The sequence below is a fragment of the Schistocerca piceifrons genome, chromosome 5, assembly GCF_021461385.2.
Source record: "Schistocerca piceifrons isolate TAMUIC-IGC-003096 chromosome 5, iqSchPice1.1, whole genome shotgun sequence".
Lineage (NCBI taxonomy): Eukaryota > Metazoa > Arthropoda > Insecta > Orthoptera > Acrididae > Schistocerca > Schistocerca piceifrons.
Window position 1 is genome coordinate 672,440,042 of NC_060142.1, and position 21,409 is coordinate 672,461,450.

At 36.2% G+C, this 21,409-nt stretch overlaps 1 protein-coding gene across 1 annotated transcript in view; it reads right to left on the reverse strand.

Moving 5' to 3' along the window:
* LOC124799193 (chromodomain-helicase-DNA-binding protein 1) overlaps positions 1-21,409 on the reverse strand; it is a 78,846-nt gene that overhangs the window by 29,690 nt on the left and 27,747 nt on the right. The window contains exons 12-18 of the mRNA XM_047262727.1: positions 12,202-12,482; positions 11,894-12,029; positions 11,344-11,559; positions 10,983-11,207; positions 5,039-5,188; positions 3,141-3,383; positions 2,174-2,341 (exon numbers count right to left, since the gene is read on the reverse strand). Of these exons, the coding sequence (XP_047118683.1) occupies positions 2,174-2,341; positions 3,141-3,383; positions 5,039-5,188; positions 10,983-11,207; positions 11,344-11,559; positions 11,894-12,029; positions 12,202-12,482 (1,419 nt within the window). The remainder of the gene's footprint in view (positions 1-2,173; positions 2,342-3,140; positions 3,384-5,038; positions 5,189-10,982; positions 11,208-11,343; positions 11,560-11,893; positions 12,030-12,201; positions 12,483-21,409) is intronic.

The window sequence follows — 21,409 nt, forward strand, 5'->3', positions numbered from 1 at the left end:
TCCACTAGCAAAGTAACTTGTGCAAGCTCTTGCTGAATTGTTAACATTAGAACAAAAACTTCCACAAGTTTATGTCTACAAGTCGCTTGGACAAGTTAATTTCAGCAACTTGCTGCAAGTATATGATAAGTGTTGACACTAGAGATGCATCCTGAGATCGGCAAGTGGATGTTTACAGTGTTGTGATAAAAACCAGGGCAGCTGCCATTGTTGTTGCATTACTATTACTGAAGAAAAATCAGAAAATCAAACAGTTAAGAAAAAAAGTTTGGGTGAAGAAATGGATACAGAGGTGTACTATACTTATTTATCAAGAACCACCATTGAAAAAATTAAAATCACAGGAGTTCATTGAGATTAAAACTTTATGAGGATGTCACATGGAATTATCAAAAAACTCTTGTCTATTGTACAATAAAATATTCAAAACCAGGATAAAAATATGCTGCAAGCTATATCAGCAACAGATCAACTTTGAATTATTCTTTTACTTTTGCAAAAAGTATCTGTTTATTTTTATTACACATGTAATGAAATTGAAAATATGGTGCAAAAATTCTGCACGCCAGAACACAAGTTACTCTTCAGTTTTTGCAAACATTATTTATTACAAATGTAATGCACTTATATCTACATTAAGATTAAAAATCAGCTAAGATTTAACGATATCTCTACACCCATTCTACTTTCCCATCTGGTGAAACAAAGTAATTGGTTAATTTTTCCAGTCTTCCTTGGCTGACGGTGGCCAAGTATATTTGAGTTCCCATGGTACACTTGTTTCAGTTCACGTGTCTTTGTGGCATTTTCATTTTCCTCAGTGAGACTCATGCCAATATTGAACACACAAAACTTCTGCAAATTTGAAAAAAACTTTCAGCAACTGTCAAGTACTTGCTGCAATATGAAAGAAACTGCTTCCATCAACTTGCGGAAATTGCTTCTGCAAGTAGATGGACAATGCACAAAATATGCTTAATGGAAAAAAAGACACAAAAAAATAAACAAAATAATTTATGTATCTAATCCAATGAAGATGATTTTCTTCAATGATTTCAATATGAAAATGAAAAATATCACATCATCTTCATTTGAGACAGGAAAAAAAGAGGCCACCAGTTCCAACTAAATAGACTATGATTAAGCAGACAGCAACACGATCTGATTTCAGACTGGAACTTGTAATTAAATGGTAGAAGAACTGGAGATTTCCTGAACAAATAAAAAAAAGAACAGGAAGGGGGAGAAGAGGCTTAAAACCGAGAAAAAGAGGCTACTGAGAGAAAAGTTTCGTGTGAGAAGTCCCAGCTTGCTTATGCCACACAGGTCCTATTAATATTACTGGTCCTTGTACAGAAATGGACTCCCACATCATTTCCATGTCTTCTCCACGAGAAATACGCTAAAATCATCAGCAGAGATATTAACTGCAAATTTATTATACATCAAATTTTGATGGGCAGTGTTCCATATAACTACAAGTGCTTGGGCTACAAGAACTCTTTAGAAATGTAACTACATTGACAGACTCGTTGTAGTACCAGTAGATATCTTCTTATGATATGAAGGCAATGGGGTATCTCGCCCTCATTATCATCTTCACAGCTTCATGAATGATCTCTGATACATGTTAGGCTTAACTCTGTTATATTAGTACCCCCCCCCCCCCCCCCCCTCCCCCCTGCTGGCATGTCAGTCCTCCTATCTGAGCCACACTTTCCATTCTCTGTTTCTGATAATAATATTTTTTCATTCATGTTGTCATATGTTTGCTGTATTCTAGTCCTCTCCTCACTACTTCTATTTTACTGCTGCTACAGTTTCTTAAACTTCATTACTGAGCACCTTGCTGCGAAACTTAGGAAGACAGTTTTCCACACTATTTCAGTTTTGCTTCCTTCCTAGATCCCATGAGTTCAAGAAAAACTGTCTTCCTCATCACCTTCACATCCTGCAAAAGCCCCCACTTCCTTCAAACATGCTTTTAAAGCTAAACAGAAATGCTTTGTTTTCGAGAAGCTCAACGTTATATCAGATGTATATTTCTCACCATGAACATGGTAATTATATATTTTGAAACACATTTCCTCTATCTTAACTCAGTGTGTATATTAACAACATGCAACACAAAGTACATACATTAACATAAAAATGGACTTTGAAAAATGCTAACCCAATCTTTGCTTTCATCATCAGGTTCATGTTCTGTTACAGCTATGTCCTTGTCTTCCTCAAATGCTGCAAAGCTTGCAACTTTGAAAGCAGATAAAAGCTCATCTCCTACAGTAGCTGGAGCATCGTCACGTGTTTCTGCCCTTCTCAATATTTCATCTATATCACACTGCAATTAAAGAAAAGAAATGTACAAGAAAAACAAGATTAAAAACTAGCACTCTAAAAACATGAATACAAATTAACAGTCGGAAACACTTAAACCAAACTTTTAGATAATATTTTCAAAATATAAAAATACGTTATGAGAATTGCTGTTAGTTCTAGAAGATCCTGCAGATATGTCATGAAGGAACTCTGTTACACACACACACACACACACACACACACACACACACACACACAAACTTGTCTGTTAACATGACCAATATGTTCTTCTCTAAAATAATACAATCCAAGGATATCAGAACCAAAAACAGCCTCTACATAGACTTTACGAATTGAACATTAGTTCAGAAAGGAGTATATGTGTACATAGTTACTGAACAACTTCCCATAGCATGTAAATGTCTTGAGGGTAATGTAGTGGAATTACAGAACTTGATGTTGGACGACTTTTCCTATTTCGTAGATGTATTAGATTCAAATATAATTAATATTAGCACTCTAGTACTATGTTCCTTAAAGGTAGGTCATTTAATATGTGCCATTTAAATAAGATGACTTCTTTTCACATCCCAAAGTCTTCTCTCCCTAGAATCAATTTAATGTAATATAACTGAAAGTGTTAACAAACTATCAATAACTTCCACTGCAGTTCTCCTGTTTAGGCCGTGTGAACAGCCATAATTGTGAATCTTTTTGTTGTGCCTATCGCGACTCAGCATCTAAGCTATATGATGATTGGCAACTTTCCTTCTCTGGTATTGAACAGTTATAAGTATTTCAAGGAGACAGTAGATACTTACAGTAGGCTCTTCATCACCATCTTCTTCATCTTTGAATAATTCCTCAGCTCCAAACTTGAGTATTGCTGTAAGCTCTTCTTTATTGAATGGAGTCGTAGATGAGGAACTTTTTTTATCCAAAACGGTTCGCCCAGTTGTATCCATCCGCTGAATTACGAGGTGGTCCAAAACCATTTTTTGCTTTGCACGTTCAACAATTTCCTCCTCCACTGAGCTTCGTGTTACTAATCGGTATATATTAACCTGTAAACAATTTTTAAATATGTAAATTTTGGACAGAAGTAAAGTGAGCTACAGGTCAAATCTTTTGGTTTGTAATCTTTATAAATGACAGTTGAAATGCACAGATGTCATGAAGCTAGTATTTGCTCCTCAGTAACAATTACAGTGGAATAAGAACAGAAAAATTTTCATCTAGACAGCAGGAGTTATGAACAGAAGTTAAAGACAAAACAAACACTAGCTTCAATAAACACTAGTTACTTCAGCGAGGGTGTCTATCACTTTGAGGTGTGTTTAGGAGAAGTTCCAGCTTAATATATAAGCAATGGGAGGAGGGAATAAAGATGAAAAGCAAAGTGAACAAAACCACACACACGCACGCACGCACGCACACACACACACACACACACACACACACACAGAGGCAGAGAGAGAGAGAGAGAGAGAGAGAGAGAGAGAACTTACACTAGGTTACACACTTTTTCAGCTCTACAACAAACATCTATATACATTGAGTAAAAAAATGAAGAAGAGGAACTATGATCATATTTCTTACCTGATAATGGATATCCCATAATGGATCAGACAATCAATGATAAGCATTTAAAATCCATGTAAAAATCAGACAATTAAACTAGCTTTTGAACTTTTGCTAGTTTTTGAGTTTTACAACAAACAACTATACTAACACAGACATCTGACCTTTCATCTCTATAACTCTGTGGTGTATGTTCTTGTTTTTAGTAAAGCTGGAGCTGAAAAAAGTGGGAAATTGGTTGAACACTAATGGAATAATCTGACCTTTAAGTGCACCTATTCCTCACCTGTTATTCATCTGTGAGTAGCTGACTGTCCTAAAGGCTGTGAATAATATAACAAATAGCCAGACTGAATTTTTCACTCTGCAGTGGAGTGTTTTAATACAACAAATATATTGCAGTATCATGAGGAAACATTTGTTAAATGCTCTACAACAGATCTGATATGAGAAAAAAGGTGGTAGAAAAACAATGCTTTTCCCAGCTAGTGATGAAATCTGTAACCATCTACGAAACAATTTGCTTATTATGATGACACAAGCTGAGGCTAGTTGCTGGAAGAAAATCTGGGTTATTTCATTTTGAACTCCATACACGATATTCTTAATAGATCACAGTCCTTTTCAGATACACGATTTCCTGCATTTACAATTTGAATCATAATACTGACTTTTTCTGGTACGCACAACAGTCTAGATAAATTCAACAAATGTTCTTAATGAAGTGCTCATTTAAACTAACAGTCTTATGGAAAGAGGAACAAGAAGTGATTTTTGAGATGTGTCACTTAGTGACTGAATACTATTCTCCACAATTTTGATGTATTTTTCACAGTGTTCCATTACTTTTAATGCAAATTTTACCTTCGAGATGTGGAAATAACTGATATCAAAATACAAAAACAGATAATAGCACCTTTTGCTCTCAGAAAGTAGGAAGAATCCAATCTCCTCCAAGAAATTCTCCTTGTTTCTCTTGAGAATGAATCTGTGCTATGAAAGCTTTGAGTGCTATAATCAATTTTTATGAGTTTCTATCACCTGTTCTGAAATCAGGTACTTGTTGGACCATCTCTCTCTCTCTCTCTCTCTCTCTCTCTCTCTGTCTCTGCATATATGATTTCACTTGCATGCCTACCTGATTTTTCTGTCCAATTCTATGAGCACGTGCTTGTGCCTGCAGATCATTCTGAGGATTCCAGTCAGAATCAAAAATAATTACAGTATCTGCAGTTGCCAAATTAATACCCAGACCACCTGCTCTGGTTGACAGCAAGAAACAGAAATCCTAGAGAAAGGAAATAAAACATGAAATTAAAAACAGAAGTTCTCACTGAGCTGAGGTACAAAACAGGCACATTATGTGTGAGTTGTTAAGAATAAAACAAATTACAAACACATAATATTCACTATCATAATCAAAGATTTGATTGCTGTAATTAGAATATGCTCTTTCTATCGATAGGCAGCAGGTTATGAAGGCATTGCCTCTGCTATTCCTATGAATTAACGCACTGCATATAAAAGTGTTATGAGATTACAGCAGACTGAATAAGGATTGCATGAATATTAAATTGTAAGAGGACAAGTTTTGTGTTAAACCAAAGCAATAACAAGTGCTTTCAGAAGAAAAATGTAACATGGCAAATTAGTGAGGCAGTAACAAATGGAAAATATCAAGAGTCAAAGTGTGAAGGAGGAATTGGTTGCAACAGGAAAATATCTCTTAGATTTGAAATTCTGTCTACCTAATTCTTATCTTTCTCTTACCAGCAGCTTCCTTGCTTAAAACATCTGGCAGCTTATTGCTCATACTTGAGTATCACTGTTAAATTAGTTATTACAGCAACTCCAGAGATAGTTTTAAAGTCGAAAGCACGTGATGAGTGGTGGAGCCATCTAAGCGCTCTACGTAAGCGTGACCTCCAGCACCTAGCAGCCAGTCGCCGACTCACCTCGGAAGGTGTTGCCTGCAGTAGGCAACAAAACGTCAGGAAGGAGAAGAAGTTTTATATATGGAGCACGGCAATTCAGCCCGGAAGTTTTAATTAATGAAGACGCCGGCCGTGAAAGCTTACATGTTATGATTAGACGCCTCTACGGGGAGGATATGTCGACTATGGTATGACGACTGGAGAGCCTACGTACGAAAAAAGCCCAAAAACTTTGTTCACTCACTTTTTTGCTATGTGGTCGTAACAATGGGACAGTTCCAAAGTTTTTCAATGTGAGAAGAATGTTCCATAAAGTGCAAGCGAACCGTATTTATTTACGCGTGGAATTGATGATGCTGTGGGAGCGGATCCAATAAACACTTCGAGAACTTGCAGTAACTAGTAGTCAAATGTTAAATCTTCATTTACGTATTAGCAATACTATGTGTTTGGGTGATTGGAATAAGGTGGATAGATTAACATTTAGATCTAGGGAACTTAGCGCAGAAGTGTCTTCTAATAGGTAGAAGAAGAAGTTTGAGCATTTACAAAAACAGACAATTCCCATACAGTTATCAACTTGTCCGGGAAAGAACTATCCAAGGAGGAAGTCTCTGTTCTCTCGAAAGGAGGAAATTTTGCTATCACTCCATCACAGATTCCCACGGAAGATATTGTTGCCAATATAGAAGCAGGGATTCGTCTGTTATCACCGCATTCTGCCGATGAAATCAGGATGGAAACATACAGGATATTACGTAAAGCCTAGCCACCCAGCAGTAATTTATCCCTAGGAGAAAGGAAGACATTACGGGAGATTAATGCGGACAGGAATATTATTGTACTTACTGCTGATAAGGGTAATGCTACTGTTGTGCTAAGGATTGAAGATTATCATAGGAAGATCAGTGACCTCTTGGATCCTACCACCTATAGGAAACTGAAAAATGACTCTACAATGAAAGTGTTAAGTGCTATCTAGCGATTAATAAAAAGCTCTTCCATTCCTACAGCAGATAAAAAATACCTTTGCAAAACGGAAGCTTACCCTCCTAGACTGTATGGGTTACCTAAGATACACAAGCCCAATGTCCCATTGAGACCGATAGTAAGTGCCATTGGGGCTCCTACTCAAGAACTGGCTAGATATGTTGCTTCTTTGTTGCAACCGCATATAGGTAAAACTGACACTCATATTAAAAATTCCATGCATTTTATCGAAAAACTGAGGGAGATCGCAGTTAGTCCAAGTGACATCCTTGTCAGTTTCGATGTAGTATCCCTGTTCACCATGGTCCCTGTTGACGAAGCTCTTTCTTACATAGCTGATATGTTTCCTACTGATATAATAGCTTTGTTTCGACATTGTCTATCCTCGACTTATTTTCAATATAACAACAAGTTTTTTGAACAAATTGATGGGGTGGGCATGGGTAGCCCTCTGAGCCCAGCTATTTATGGAATTTTTCGAACAAGTGCTGCAGTCGGCCAATAAAAGCCCTTTGAAATGTTATCGATACATGGATGACACCTTTGTGATACGGAATCATGCTGAAGAGGAACTGAGTGATTTTTTGGCGCACATAAACAGTTTCAATCCAAAGATTGAGAAAGAGAGTAATGGACAACTAAAATTGTTTGGTTATTAAACAGGCAGAAAGAACTTCAGGGCATAAGGTATATAGGAAAGAAAGACACACACACACACACACACACACACACACACACACACACACACACACCGATCGTTGCCTACATAAGGATTCGAATCATCATCCTACGCTGAAGAGAGGAGCCATAAAAACTTTAGTGGACAGGGCTAATAATATCTGTGAGCCAATTTATTTGCAAGATGAATTAAGCCATTTGCGAATGGCTTCCAAGAGAAATGGGTACACTGACAACAAGATAGATCAAGCAAGCACTCCACCCTAGAAGAAAAGTGTCCGAAAATACAAGACAACAACAACCATCGGCTGGAAAAGTTTTTCTTCCATTTATTCATAACATCACGGACCATATTGGGAAAGTTTTGGCCAAGTTTCAAGTGGAGACAATCTTTCGACCTACCAAGAAAATTAGTGAAAGTTTAAGATTGGTGAAAGACGCATGACACCCCTTAGCTACCCAGGTGTGCATAAAATTCCGCGTAGCTGTGGCATGGTTTATATTGGAACAACTAAAAGGAGTGTTGATACCCGTCTAACGGAACACAAAAGGAACTGTAGATTGGGACAAATTGACAAATCAGCTGTAGCGGACCACGTTTTCAAAGACGGTGATCATGAAATAAAATTTAGTGAGACAAACGTGATAGCTAGGATCTCTCATTATTATACCCACATGTATAGAGAAGCTATAGAGATCTACAACACGAAAATAATTTTAATAAAATAGAAGGGTTGAAATTAGACAAGATATGGCAGTCAACTTTGCACCAATGAAGTGACAATCGATTTCCTGTAATCGAGAGAGATGGCACTAGCCAGAGATAGTTTTAAAGTCGAAAGCATGTGACGAGTAGTGGCGCCATCTAAGGGCTCTATATAAGTGGGACCTCCAGCACCTAGCAGCCAGTCGCCGACTTACCTCGAAAGATGTTGCCCGCAGTAGGCAACGAAACGCCAGGAAGGACAAAAAGTTTTATATGTGGACCACGGCAATTCAGCCCGGAAGTTCGAATTAATGAAGACGCCGGCCGTGAAAGCTTACATGTGATGATTATTACAGCAACTGTTGGCTAAAATTTTGTATTAAGAGAACAAACTCTTTGGGTGTTACTATCCTCTTTACATTACTCATAAGTACACTGCAGCCTGACTGGTCAGCCAAGACACAGCACCAGGAAAACAGAATCTTATTATAATTAATGATAAACCAAAGTAAATAAGTAACAACAATATGCTATTTTGATACCACAAACAGAAAATAAAACTAAGAACATACTGATTTAAATACTAAGTGACTATTATGTTCCACAGTATATTTTGGGTAGTATAATTTTTAATCCCCTTTGTCACTTATGTGTTGTGTTGACATATTTTCTTCTTCCATTACCAAGATGAGTTATCTTTCATGTTATATTCCCTATTTTTTCTTCCAGGGAAAGAATTTGTGGCACCTTAAATTTAAGTTGATATGTCAGTACAGCATAAGCAAACAGTGTGGGGGGGGGGGGGGGGGGAGGGGGGAGGGCGGGGGGCAGGGGGGGGGGGGCTTAGAGCTGTGTATGCACTCATGTGCAAGTAAGGTCAATTGTGTATTTTGGAACTACTCGAGATGCAGTACGCACAGTTTACCTCTATTCCTTATTCTACTGTATTCTGCCTATAAAAAAATCAGTGACATTTGTCTTTTTCTGTGTCAGTTTTAGATGTCTGTGATGCCTACTTTACAAAGGTCCATCGAGATCAATTCTTGGTGCCTCTATGAGATCAATTCTTGGTGTGTCTACAGCATTTATGTTCTCTTTATATGGGGAAATCATTTTCACTTGCATTCTCTTGGTATGTAGAAAGTAAACAGCAGGCAGCTCAAAATGTGCCTGAGGGGTGAGGCAGGGTGTGAGGGAAACAATCCTTTCCCTCACTCCCTTCCACCTCATGGCTGCCTATCATCAGTGGTATTGGCTGAAAGGAAAATACTGTCCTACTAGCAAACGTCATTGTTTGCTTGCTTTGCTGTGTCTTGTCTGGTTGTTTGTATTCAATCAGTACATGCATTAAAAGGCCGTGCATAATGCACAGTGATTAATTTGAGTACACTATTAATAGTAATAACTGTTTGTAACTACTAAAATGTATTTTTTTGCCACACACATCAAATCTAATTTACTTAAAACTTGTTAGTGGAGGTGATCTATCTTCTGATTTTCACTTAGGAAGGGATGTCTTGCCTGCTTATAGATTAAGTTTTACCTTAGACACAGCATAAGTGCCAATGGTGAAAAATTTTGTGTAACAAGAATCCAGATAATAAATCTCACTGTAAGCAAGAAACAGACAATAAATCATTCCCCTGGTATGATGCTTTAATTGAATAAGATGAGATATGTGTTGGGTGAGGGTGGGGGTTGGGGTGGGGGGACTGAAATGACATGGAGAGTGGTAGAATTCATTAACTATTTATTCAGATGCTACCTCTTCCATAGAATTGAAGAACTGGACCATTATTATCCTGGGATTTAACATATTCACATCCCTTGGATGTAAACAACTCAGTCACACAGTGTTGACACAACTGCACTAACAATAGCATGTTTGGAACAGAGCATACCATTCTGTAGTAGATACATCTTAATGCCCACCTGACTTCCTACTGTGGGCACTATTCTCAATAACGGACATTGCATAAATGTAGTTTAGCTTGCTCAATCCAGTAGCCTTAGCATTTTGAGCTTATCTTTCTTTTCCTTCTTCTCATTTCAGGTGGAAAGATAGAGGACACAGAGTAGTACTGGAAGGGAAGACAGGTGGCTATTGGCAGCAGCACCAAAATGTGAATGAATTCTGGCAACACCATCAACTATCAACAATTCTGGCACCTGTCCCTTATACTCTGACGTATGAGTGCACATCATTTACAGTGTGCTGCAGGAGTTATCTGAGTATGCTGATAATGTCACTGGAGCCTTTACAGACCTCACATTGTAACAAAAAGAAAAGCTCGGTTTCTTGGCAAACAATGCCATCCATAAAGGTCATTGTTAACTGGAACAAATAACACTGTTATTTCAAAACAATGAGAGGATGAATATCAGCAGGGAAGGTAACTGCTGCTAACTGAAAGGCACTCTCTCTTCGTAGAATGAAACTGATGAGCATGTGTAGAGATACAGGTGATGGGAGCCATCCACAATCGGCTAACGTGTTCAACTACTGGCATGTACCAATAATGTGATGATAACTGGCACTGAGGTATTCTTAATAATTACTACAGTCCAACTGACATTTCATTAATAATTTTTCCTTTCTTTTTTAAATTTAGCATCACATCATTGCATGGCAATATCATCACATTAACATTTGTGCACTGCAATATTGTTCTTGAATAATTATGTAGGTGTGTGTAGTTTGTGTGATTTCATATAAAAAAAAATGAAATTCAGAATGTCATACTCTCTTCTGGATGTGTGTGGAATTCTTTTACCTGTGATCCATCAGCATTAAAGTGGTCCAGAGCTTGTTTTCTCAATTCTCCTTTAATACTCCCATCTAGTCTTTGGAAGGGGAAGTGCCTCAGCTGCAGGTACTCTCCCAAAATGTCCAGCATCCGCACCATTTGAGAGAATATCAGAACACGATGACCTGTCTCTTTCAGGCGAATCAACAATTTATCCAGTAGCACTAGCTTCCCTGAACCACGGATTAGGTCCTAAATGTGACAAAAGAAATACACAAATGGCAGTTAAATTGGAAAGGAAGCACTGTTAATTAATATACACCTGAATGCCAGTTTTACTGGAAAGGAGGCACAGTAAATTAAAGTTACAAAATTAAACACAGGTTACCTGTAAATAGTCTGTGGGAGGAGGTTTCTGCTCATAATCCAATGGCTTTATGAGAAATGCATGATTACAACATTTCTTTAGTTCTATAACTATATTAAGAAATGTTGATGAGGAACCCTTTACACCTTTCCTGAGTGCATTGTAGTTCTTTGTTAAAATCCACTTATAATACTGTTTCTGGAGTGAAGTCATCTCCACTCGTAAAATTTGCTCAACCTGAGAGAAAGAAAAAACTACAATATAAAACCAAAGTCTATCAATAATTAATAATAAAAAGAAAATACATAAACATTAGCATCTATGCAAGTAATTAACCAGAAGTGGTCTAAAATAGAATCAGGTCTACTCATAACTGCAGTACACTTGCAACCACACACCTAATAGAGAAAATATATAACAATACAACAAGCATAATACTATAGCTTGAAATTAATTGTAAAATAGTACTATTTAATCGGCAGTTCAACACATGACAGGAACCTCTAAAAGCTAGTTATTTATGGCCATAGAGCAGCTACTCAGCAATGTGCAAAAGGAATTTTTCACTAACCTTTGCTGGGAGAGACTTCTCAACATCTTTCTTCACTCTGCGTATTATGAAAGGTTCTAATTGTTTGTGTAGTTTTGAGTAACCTTTCTGTGCGGCATTGTCATGCTCCTTCTCAAAGTCTTCCCAACAATCAAACCTTTGACCAGAAAATATTTTTATTAATGCGCAAAACTGGAGTAATAGCACCACAGCTAACTATATTGCAGCCCAAGAATATTTCCATAAGTTTTTTTTAACATATTGCATACATGACAAAAAGGCACTACATGCTTGAAAGTTTAAATTAAATGTATGTATTTGATACAAACTTGTTAGGCATGATGAAATGCAGAAGACTCCACAGCTCTTTCAAGCTATTCTGAAGAGGTGTCCCTGTTATAAGCAGACGATGATTTGTATCAAACTCCATAAGGGCTTTATAAAGCAGTGAATCATCATTCTTCAGTCTATGGGCCTCATCTACGAGTAAAGCAGCCCAACTTACGCTTCCCAGAAATACTTTGTCTTTCAAAACTATTTCATACGTGGTTAGGATTGCATTAAACTTGAGACGCTTAGAACTGGCATAGCACCATTCGTACTGGCGTATCTGGAAGTAAAATTTATTGTTCAGACTTGCATTTTGGCTGATAGTAAGGTATGGAAGGATGGATAGGAGGACAAAAAATTACCAAGACAATCTCAGACAGATTCCAAAAATTAGTTTCCATTTGCACACATTTATATACATCAACCTAAAATAACTTGGGAAACAGACTCAAATGTGAAATATATCATGAAGCCTCCTGTTTACTCTCTGTTCAACTATGCATATAATGTTTATCTTTGAACAATTATAATTTATTTATACTTCTTATTGTGTTGCACAATTAAATAAAAGTTTCAAGTGTACGAATCAAGTCAGTACATTAATAAGTATTAACAAAAAGTGTAAAATGAGTTGTGTCGCCTTCACTGCAACGAACGGTCACTCTACAATGCATAATTAGAACATCATTAATTAAAAGATATGACTAATTGAAATTGTGATAACAGCACCTGGTGGAAAAACATTGGGCTAATCAGCAGACACTGGAGGATTATTACCATTCATTCGAAAGCAATCATTCAACTCTTTCTGAAAACATCCTTTGAATTACCTGAAACTAATTCTATCTATCTATGTATCTATAATTTATTTATACTTCTTCTATCTATCTATCTATCTATATCCGAATCCTGCTCCAGCTACTGCTGGGTCTGGCTGCTGACGAGTCCTCTCCATTTGGCTCGGTCCTCCCACCACTTTTCTTCCTCCACTTGCTGCCAGGTCACACCTCTCCTTTCAACAGATATTCTCACTCCCATTTTCCTGGGCGCCCTCTAGGTCTTTTCCCATCCATCTTTAGTTCTTCCATAATTTTGGGGAGTCTCTGCCCATGCATCCTCTTAACATGCCCATACCATCTTAATCTATTTCTTTCAATTTCTTCTCTCATACTTTCTTGTTTGAGGTCCTTTCTAATCTCTACATTCCTTACTCTGTCCATTCTTGTTTTTCCCTTAACTGCTCTGAGAAATTTCATTTCCCCTGCTTGCAGTCTGCTCCAGTCCCTTTCTGTCATTGTCCATGTTTCTCCACCATAGGTGACAGTAGGGATGTAATAATTCTTACACATAAGGAGTTTTGCTCTTTCTGAAACTTCATTATTCAAAATCAGATGTTTTATTGTTTGGTAGAAATTGCCTCCCTTTTGTAACTTCCTATTAATTTCGTTAGTTATTCTTCCATCCCTAGATATTTCACTCCCTAAATAAGTGAAACTTTCTACCACTTTGAGGGGTTCTCCATTCAAGGTAATATTTCCGTTGATTCCTTTCTCTCTTCCAAATACCATTACTTCACTCTTATCTTTATTTATTTTTAATCCATACCTTTTCATTATTTCCTTCCACGCATCAAGCTGTAACTGTACACTTACCTCTTTATCACCCCATATTATCATATCATCTGCAAAAATCATCTTTTTGTCTTTTTCTTTTACTATATCTTTAACTGCCCTATTCATTCCCTCCATCACAACATTAAAAAGCGCAGGAGATAGAATACTTCCTCGCTTAAGTCCTTGTCTTATTTCGAAGTATTCAGAGTTCCCCAATGGTGTTCTAATTCTACAATTGTGGCCTCTGTACATTGTCTTTATAACATTAATGTATCCATCTTCTATATCTATCTTCTTCAGTTCTTCCCAGAGTCTTTCCCTGTCAACTGAGTCATATGCCTTTTCTATGTCTATAAAAACCATTATCACCCTTTTGTTATACTCCCAACTTTTTTCCATCAGTTGACAGATAGAAAATATCAGGTCGATCGTGCTCATTCCTTTCCTAAACCCATGCTGTTCTTCACTCAGCTCCTTTTCTATCTTTTCACTTATTCGATTTAGCAAAATTCTTTCAAAAACTAATTATCTTATGAAACTTATAAAAACTAATTATCTTATGAATATAATATATTAATCATATGAAGCTCATGTTCCTGATACATATGGAGTCTCACCTTTATCTACAATAATGATGTAGGAGTCCGGGGTTCGAGTTCCAGTGCTGGTACAAATTTTAATTCACTACTTCAATCTACATCAATATTGAATATAAATGTAATTGAACAGATAAAAATCTACTCACAAAACAGCAGCAGAAGAAAACACACATAAAAATTAGGGAAATGTGCAAGCTTTTGGAGCCTGAGGCTTGTTCTTCTGGCACAAAGTTTGAAGGGAAAGCAGGCACTTTTTTATAATTTTCATGTGAGTTTTCTCCTCCCAATGGTTGGCGAGTATTTTTTTTATCTACCCTATTATATTATAATTCCAAAAATTGATTATTTTTGTTCATACAACTAACTTACAAGATAATTAACATCTTAATTTCTATTTTCCATTTTGCCCCTAGGCTTGTTTGTTTCTGAACTTTGCAATTGTACTTTAGTTGCTCAATTTTTTCCGAACTGATGATACCCCTCACTGATTAACTAAATCACTAATTAAGATTTTGCATAAATTACCATTATATCAGATAGTTTTCAATATGGCACTTGTAATCATACGTAAGGTATTCCCAACGGGGACGTACAAAATGATTCCATAAGCTCTTCCAGATCCCTAGATTACCAAATTTTTTTGTAAACCAAAACCTAACCGATACTTTTAGCCCACTCTGAGTAGCAAAATCTAAGCCAATTGTTTTTCAAACAATGTCTGCTCACATATTAAATATCAGTCTTTAAAAAGTTGGACGTGAGCTACTGCAGTGTACTTTTATCCAGTAGATTATTACGAGGCATGTGCAAAGTGTAATGTTTAGAGTAAAAATGAACTGTGTTCTATTTCACACTTGATTGTCTTGTCGAGTGACTTGTTAGAATTAGCACTGATTCTTGGACAGTGTTTCATTAATTTGTGCTTCAATAACCCTACAATTTATAAGAGTAACTCTGTCACTGGACTCTTGGTTGTCTGTGATCGCCAACCTGACTGTAAATTTAATAATCTCATGAAGTAGAAAAAACTGGTCATTATCTCAATGATACAATTTTGAGGCATATAATAAATGCGTAAAAAAAGTGTAACCTAAATTGTGGTTTTGGGGACTTTTTTGAGCAAACACCATCAAATACAGAATCAGAGTTTCAGTCTGAAGGCAACAGACTGATGTGCTACCGAGGAGGCGATGGAGACTACAGAAAAAAATTTGATGTCTTTACAATTTGGGGCCCCCATTTTCAGGCCACTTTGCTGTAGAAGCATTGTATTACAGAAATCACCAGGTTAAAGACAGAGAAGTGTGGCAAAAGTTACAAATGGATAGACAATGAACTTAGGATCAAAAGTGAACAGTGAAAAACATTTTGTGTGGCACAAATGAAACAAAACTGTGAACAGAACAGTATATTCAATGTGAATAACACGAATAAAATACATTATGGTATTATGTAGCTGACATACAAATAATGGAGTTATACGGAGAGGACTTCAGCCAATCTGGAAGGACGACATCGACTTCATTTCGGACAGCAGCCAATAAGCAGGATAGGGGTACAGAATATAAATAATGCCACATGCTGACAATGGAGTTACGAAGAGGAGCAGTAATCATAATTATGGAAGACAGCAGCAACAACTTGTGCCAAGACAGTTAAAGGCAAAAGTGTTTGTGTTATTAAGTGTTCAATAGGTACTGACAATAAGGTGTGACAAAGGGGCAGAATAACGTGTTTGAGTGTAGAATAAATCAAAGTTTTATTGTTGAGAACATAAATTATTATAGAAAATAATGACAAAAAAATGAGTACAAATTAATAGTTTGAAGGAAAATATTGATAGTGACATTAGAAGTGGTTTTCAGGATTTAAATAGTGCACTAGATTCAATGCAAGTTTGTAAAGAAGAGAAAATAGGCAAGCTTGAAGAAAATGTGGGATCAGCATTAGATGCTTGGGGTCAGAATTTGCAGGATAGTGGAGATGAGATGGGAAAATTACGTTATAAGCAGATGGAAGTTGAATTTTGTCAGTCTGATGTAACAGAAGTAGTGCAAATTTGTTATCTTGGTGATAATAATATGAAATCAATGAAATGCAAACTGATACTGTTGATACCGAGAAGGTGGAGGTGTCCAAAGAGAATGTGGATGTAAATACAGATGCATTTGAGGGTGTTGAAACACGGTGTGTGCAGTTGGAGAATGAACTTCTTGATAAAGGAGATAACAGTATGGGTGAGTGTCAGTTTGAAAGAGAATATAAGCCATTAGTAATTAACAGTAATACTGATGAGATGCAATTAGTAATAGTTAATGTATGCTATTCAATAAAGGCAAAGAAAGTGCAGCAGGCTGCCAATGCAAAGAAGCCTACAGTGAAATCATCAGCAGTTGCTATATACAAATTACTAGAAGCTGATAACGAGGTAAACAGTGTGATGAAATAGGCAAAAAGCAAAAAAGTAGTATTCAGTGTAGATGTACACATCATAGTTTTTAATGTGTTTGTGATTTTCAAGAGAATTTTTTATGAGACATGGTACTTCCAAAGATTTTGCTGTGTTATACAGAGGAATGGCTAATGATATGAAAAGTAAATGTAGATCTTCACTCAATGTTGCAAAGCTATATGGAGGGGCAGGGAATCAATGTAACTTGAAATTTACCTTTAGGCAGGGGCCCACTGCTCTTAAAAGAACACATTACATGATGGGTAGTGCCTTCCCAAGCTGTGTGATCCTATTTTTCCCTCATAGATCACTCTAATCATCCTATCAATAGATTATAAGGAAATGTAACCATCTCTTCCGCAGAGTACTTGTGTACGTGAAAGGTTTACTATTCAAGGATTCACTGTGTGTGTGTGTGTGTGTGTGTGTGTGTGTGTGTGTGTGTTAGTGTATGCAAGTAGTATGTAAGACAATAGAAGCATAGCCAATCAAAATTTTGTGAAAAATGCCCTTAGTTAATAATAATGAGAGATTTGTGTGACTAATTTAAATTTTTTTGGCTTGAAGTATGGATTTAAGAATGCATAATCTGATAATACAGGAGCAGTACGAGTAGGTTTCCATAGCATTGCTCAGTTCATATCACAAATAATATCGGTGTGTCATCATAATGTGCCAATGTTCATATGAGTATGTCAACAACTTGCCCATCAGGCTGTAGCATATGAGTTTGAGATAAAGATAAAACAAACAGTGTTGCCCATGGTATTGACTATGAAAACATAGTATTTGTCATGAATAAGTCCTTGAGGCAGGTTAAGTATTCTTAATGTAAAGTGACATCTTCACATAATGAACTAAAAGGTAAAGAACAAGTTTTTGTCTTCTATGCATAAAGAGTAAAGTAGTTTTTTTTATTTTAATTTTTTTTATTGGTTTGTTGCTGTAAAGTGTCATTTTTAAGTCAATTTTGTGAAAGGGGATGAAGCAGGGACTTCAGGTTTAATGATATTATATTTACTGTAAGAAGCATTTCATGAAGTAGTGAAGCAATGAAGTACTAATGAAGTGATATAGATTAATATGAGGAGTTTGTGTATGGTAGCAATGGATAGAAACCCTGTCTTTGGGTTATTTTGTTTTTGCAGATGCACTGTCAAAGATAGCTACGTTCATTAAAAGAAGTATTTAATGAAAGGATGGCAAAAGAAAATAATGAAATGTAGCTACATGAAGGCAGATATAATTTTGTTATAGTGAAATGTCTATCTGGTTTGAGGCAACATTTAGTACTATGCTTATAATTTATGGCACTTTAAACAAGAGTTGAGTGGAATATTAATATTTTAACATGACATGAAGCTTTATAGTGTTGCGTAATTTATTTCCATGATGGTAGAAGTTGCTATTTTCACCTTTGGTTCCAGTAGTTTTGGGTGAATATGCATTAAAAGAAAAGATGCCTTGATAATTAGCTAGCTACAATACACAAAGTAAACAAGAAAATTCTGTCACAGAGAAATAATGGTAAGGCAATATTGAACATATATTAAATGCATTACGAAAAATTTGGATTATTTTGCTCTAGGTTTCGAAAGAAAGAATGTATATTTTCCTAATATAACTTATTTTGCATACACTTTTCATGCAATACATTCCTGCACACTTTTACTCAAATGTGTGCAATCAAAATCAGAAGCTGGTAATGTTCTCTGAAAAAAAGTAATTTAGCCTGGACGAGGGATCACGATATGGATCAGAAACCTTGTGACATAGCATGTAGGAACTAACCCATTCTTACGTCTTAAACATCTGTTACTAACTACATTTTTTTCTTTCATCTCTAATTTTCATTCTACTATCAATACTATTGCACACGTAACGTGTAGTATGTACATTATTATTGCAAATTGTTATTAGGTAGAAGTTCCATTTAAATTTATTATCCACATGATTAATTTGAATATTGTGGTTCCAATAAAATACATATTTTCATTAGCACATCATTAATTAAAATGTATGGTTAACTGGAGTCACAATAACAACATCTAGAGGAAAAATGTTTCGAGCTAATTGGCAGAATCAAAAGTACTGTTACCACTCACTCGCAAGCAGCCATTCCACTCTTTCTGAGAACATACTTTAAATTCCCTGAACATAACTAAATTAAATTCCAAGATAATTAATGCACTGTCTCAATTTCTATTGCCAATTTTTCCCGTGCGCTTATTAGACGCTGAACTGTGACACACTGCTTTTGTTGCTCTATTTTTTTCTGAATTAGATGACACCCTCATTAATTAAGCCATTAATTAAGATTCTGCAAAAACTACCATGACATAAAATAATTTTTCAATATGGCACTTGTACTCATAAGTAAGGTATTCCCAATGTGGATGCATATAAAGTGATTCCATAAACTTTATTACCTCATTTTCCGTAAATCAAAATTTTACCAATACTCTCAACACATTCTGAGTAGAAAAATCTATCCAAGTCACTTTTAGATGACTGTGGAGTTTCTGAAATAGCAATTCATTCATATACCAGTCTTTAAAAAGTGGGACATCATCCAAAATTGACCGTCTGCATCCAGTACTCATTGAGAATGCCTTTCCTGTGCTATCTTTCACTGGAGTTGATTGAACATCTCTGTGACCATTACGTGCTTACTGAATGAACCTGTAGTGAAACATGTGCTCTTCTTTGGATCTTGACTATTTCCTCTATTAGTATCATGTGGTACGAGTCCTGGACTGACAAGCAATATTCAAAGCATTTGTCGAACAAGTGTTTTGTTAGGTACTTTCTTTGATGATGGGCTACATTTTGACGATTCTTCCAACGAATCTTAGTCTGATATCAGCCTTACCCAGTTGCTTTCAGTTATAATTACAAAAATTAAGAAGGTGTCGTAAAATACAAGGTGTTTCACCGAAGAGTTATCAGATGCCTTTTGTTTGGTTTTTAGAATTTCATTTTTGTATTGTGTAGGTCTACTTATCCCAAACAAAGGCTGCTGATGAGGTGTTTCGTGCAACACCTATTTTCAAAGGAAAATATTGTTCATGGGTCTCATTAAAAACCAAGTATTGTTTAAAGTGTGCTGGAAATACTCACTATTTTTGCTGCCCACATACTCAGAGTTGAATAGAAAGTACCATTTATGACCTATTTCTATTCCTCTGTTAGGTCATTTCTTTCTCCATAATATGTTTCCAGTATTTCATGTATAGCATTCTTAAGCTCATTTTACATAATGTAGCAGTGAATGACTCACCAGATACAGTAGCTGCATGCTGTATTTGACGTGCCTTACTGACTAACACGGATGCCTGCTTACTTACTGCTAGCACACGGCCATTAACACTGGTCTTGGTCATTCTTTTAGACATTATACAAAATAGACTCTGAACAAATAAATGCCTAATGACCAGTTAGCTTTAGGCCATTGTAAATCTTTCCATAGCAAAGCAGCACAAACAATTTGTAAAGAATCTCCAGAAACTCAAATATGTTTTCCCTCCATGTTTTCTGTAGATAGTGGTTTGACTTGAGCACAGTGAAAAAATTACTAGACTCCAGACGTTGCCATCATTTACAGGTCACAGAAGTGAACTTTTAACTGTAAACTCATCAAAAGCTGTAGCTTTTTCAAAACTGGACAGTGGTGACAGGTGTGCAAGTTTGTCTCTTCACAAAACTTAAATTGTGCAATAAAAAAACTGAATGTGCGAAAATTGGAAAAGTAAGATTATCAGGCTAAAAGAAAGCAAATCTTGTCTAAACTACAAAGAGACAGAGAGGCTGAACGTACCAATATTGAGAAGATACAACTGCTAGTACTGCCAATAGAAGCACACAGGTTGTTCATTACACAAGCATGTCAATTAGTGTTTTGTTTTTTTATACTCTATCACTTGTCTTCTTGGATCATCAGTTGCAATTTGGAACATTGCTCTAACCTGGGGCACATAGAGCACTTGTACAACCCCACATGAATTGTTTGCATTGGAAATGGAGTTATAATGCTCTGAAACTGGTCTGGAAAATAAGTTCTTATGTACAGTATTTGTGTGAGGTTCTTTATATTCCTCAGCTTGTGAAGACACCAACCTGTTTTTCTGTAATTTATGTTACCTCCTTGGCAGCACATCCGTCTGTTGTCTTCAAGTTGAAAATCTTATTCAGTATTTGGAAGTTTTTGCTCAAGAAATGTACTCAACACCACAATTTAGGTTGCCCTTTTTTACACATTTATTAGCCTCAAAGTTGTATCATTGGGATGGTGATCAGTTTTTTTTTATATCATGAGATTATTACCATTTACAATCAGGATGGCTGTCAAAAACAACCAAGAGTCCAGTGACAGACTTACTCAGATAAATTATAAAGTCACTGAATCAAAAATTAATGAAACACTGTAATAATCAGTGGTAGTTCCAACAAGTCACTAAACAAGATAATTAAGTGTGCCACAGACCACAGTTCATTTTTACATGAAACATCCACCAGATAATACTGTAATAGTTCGCTTACTTCA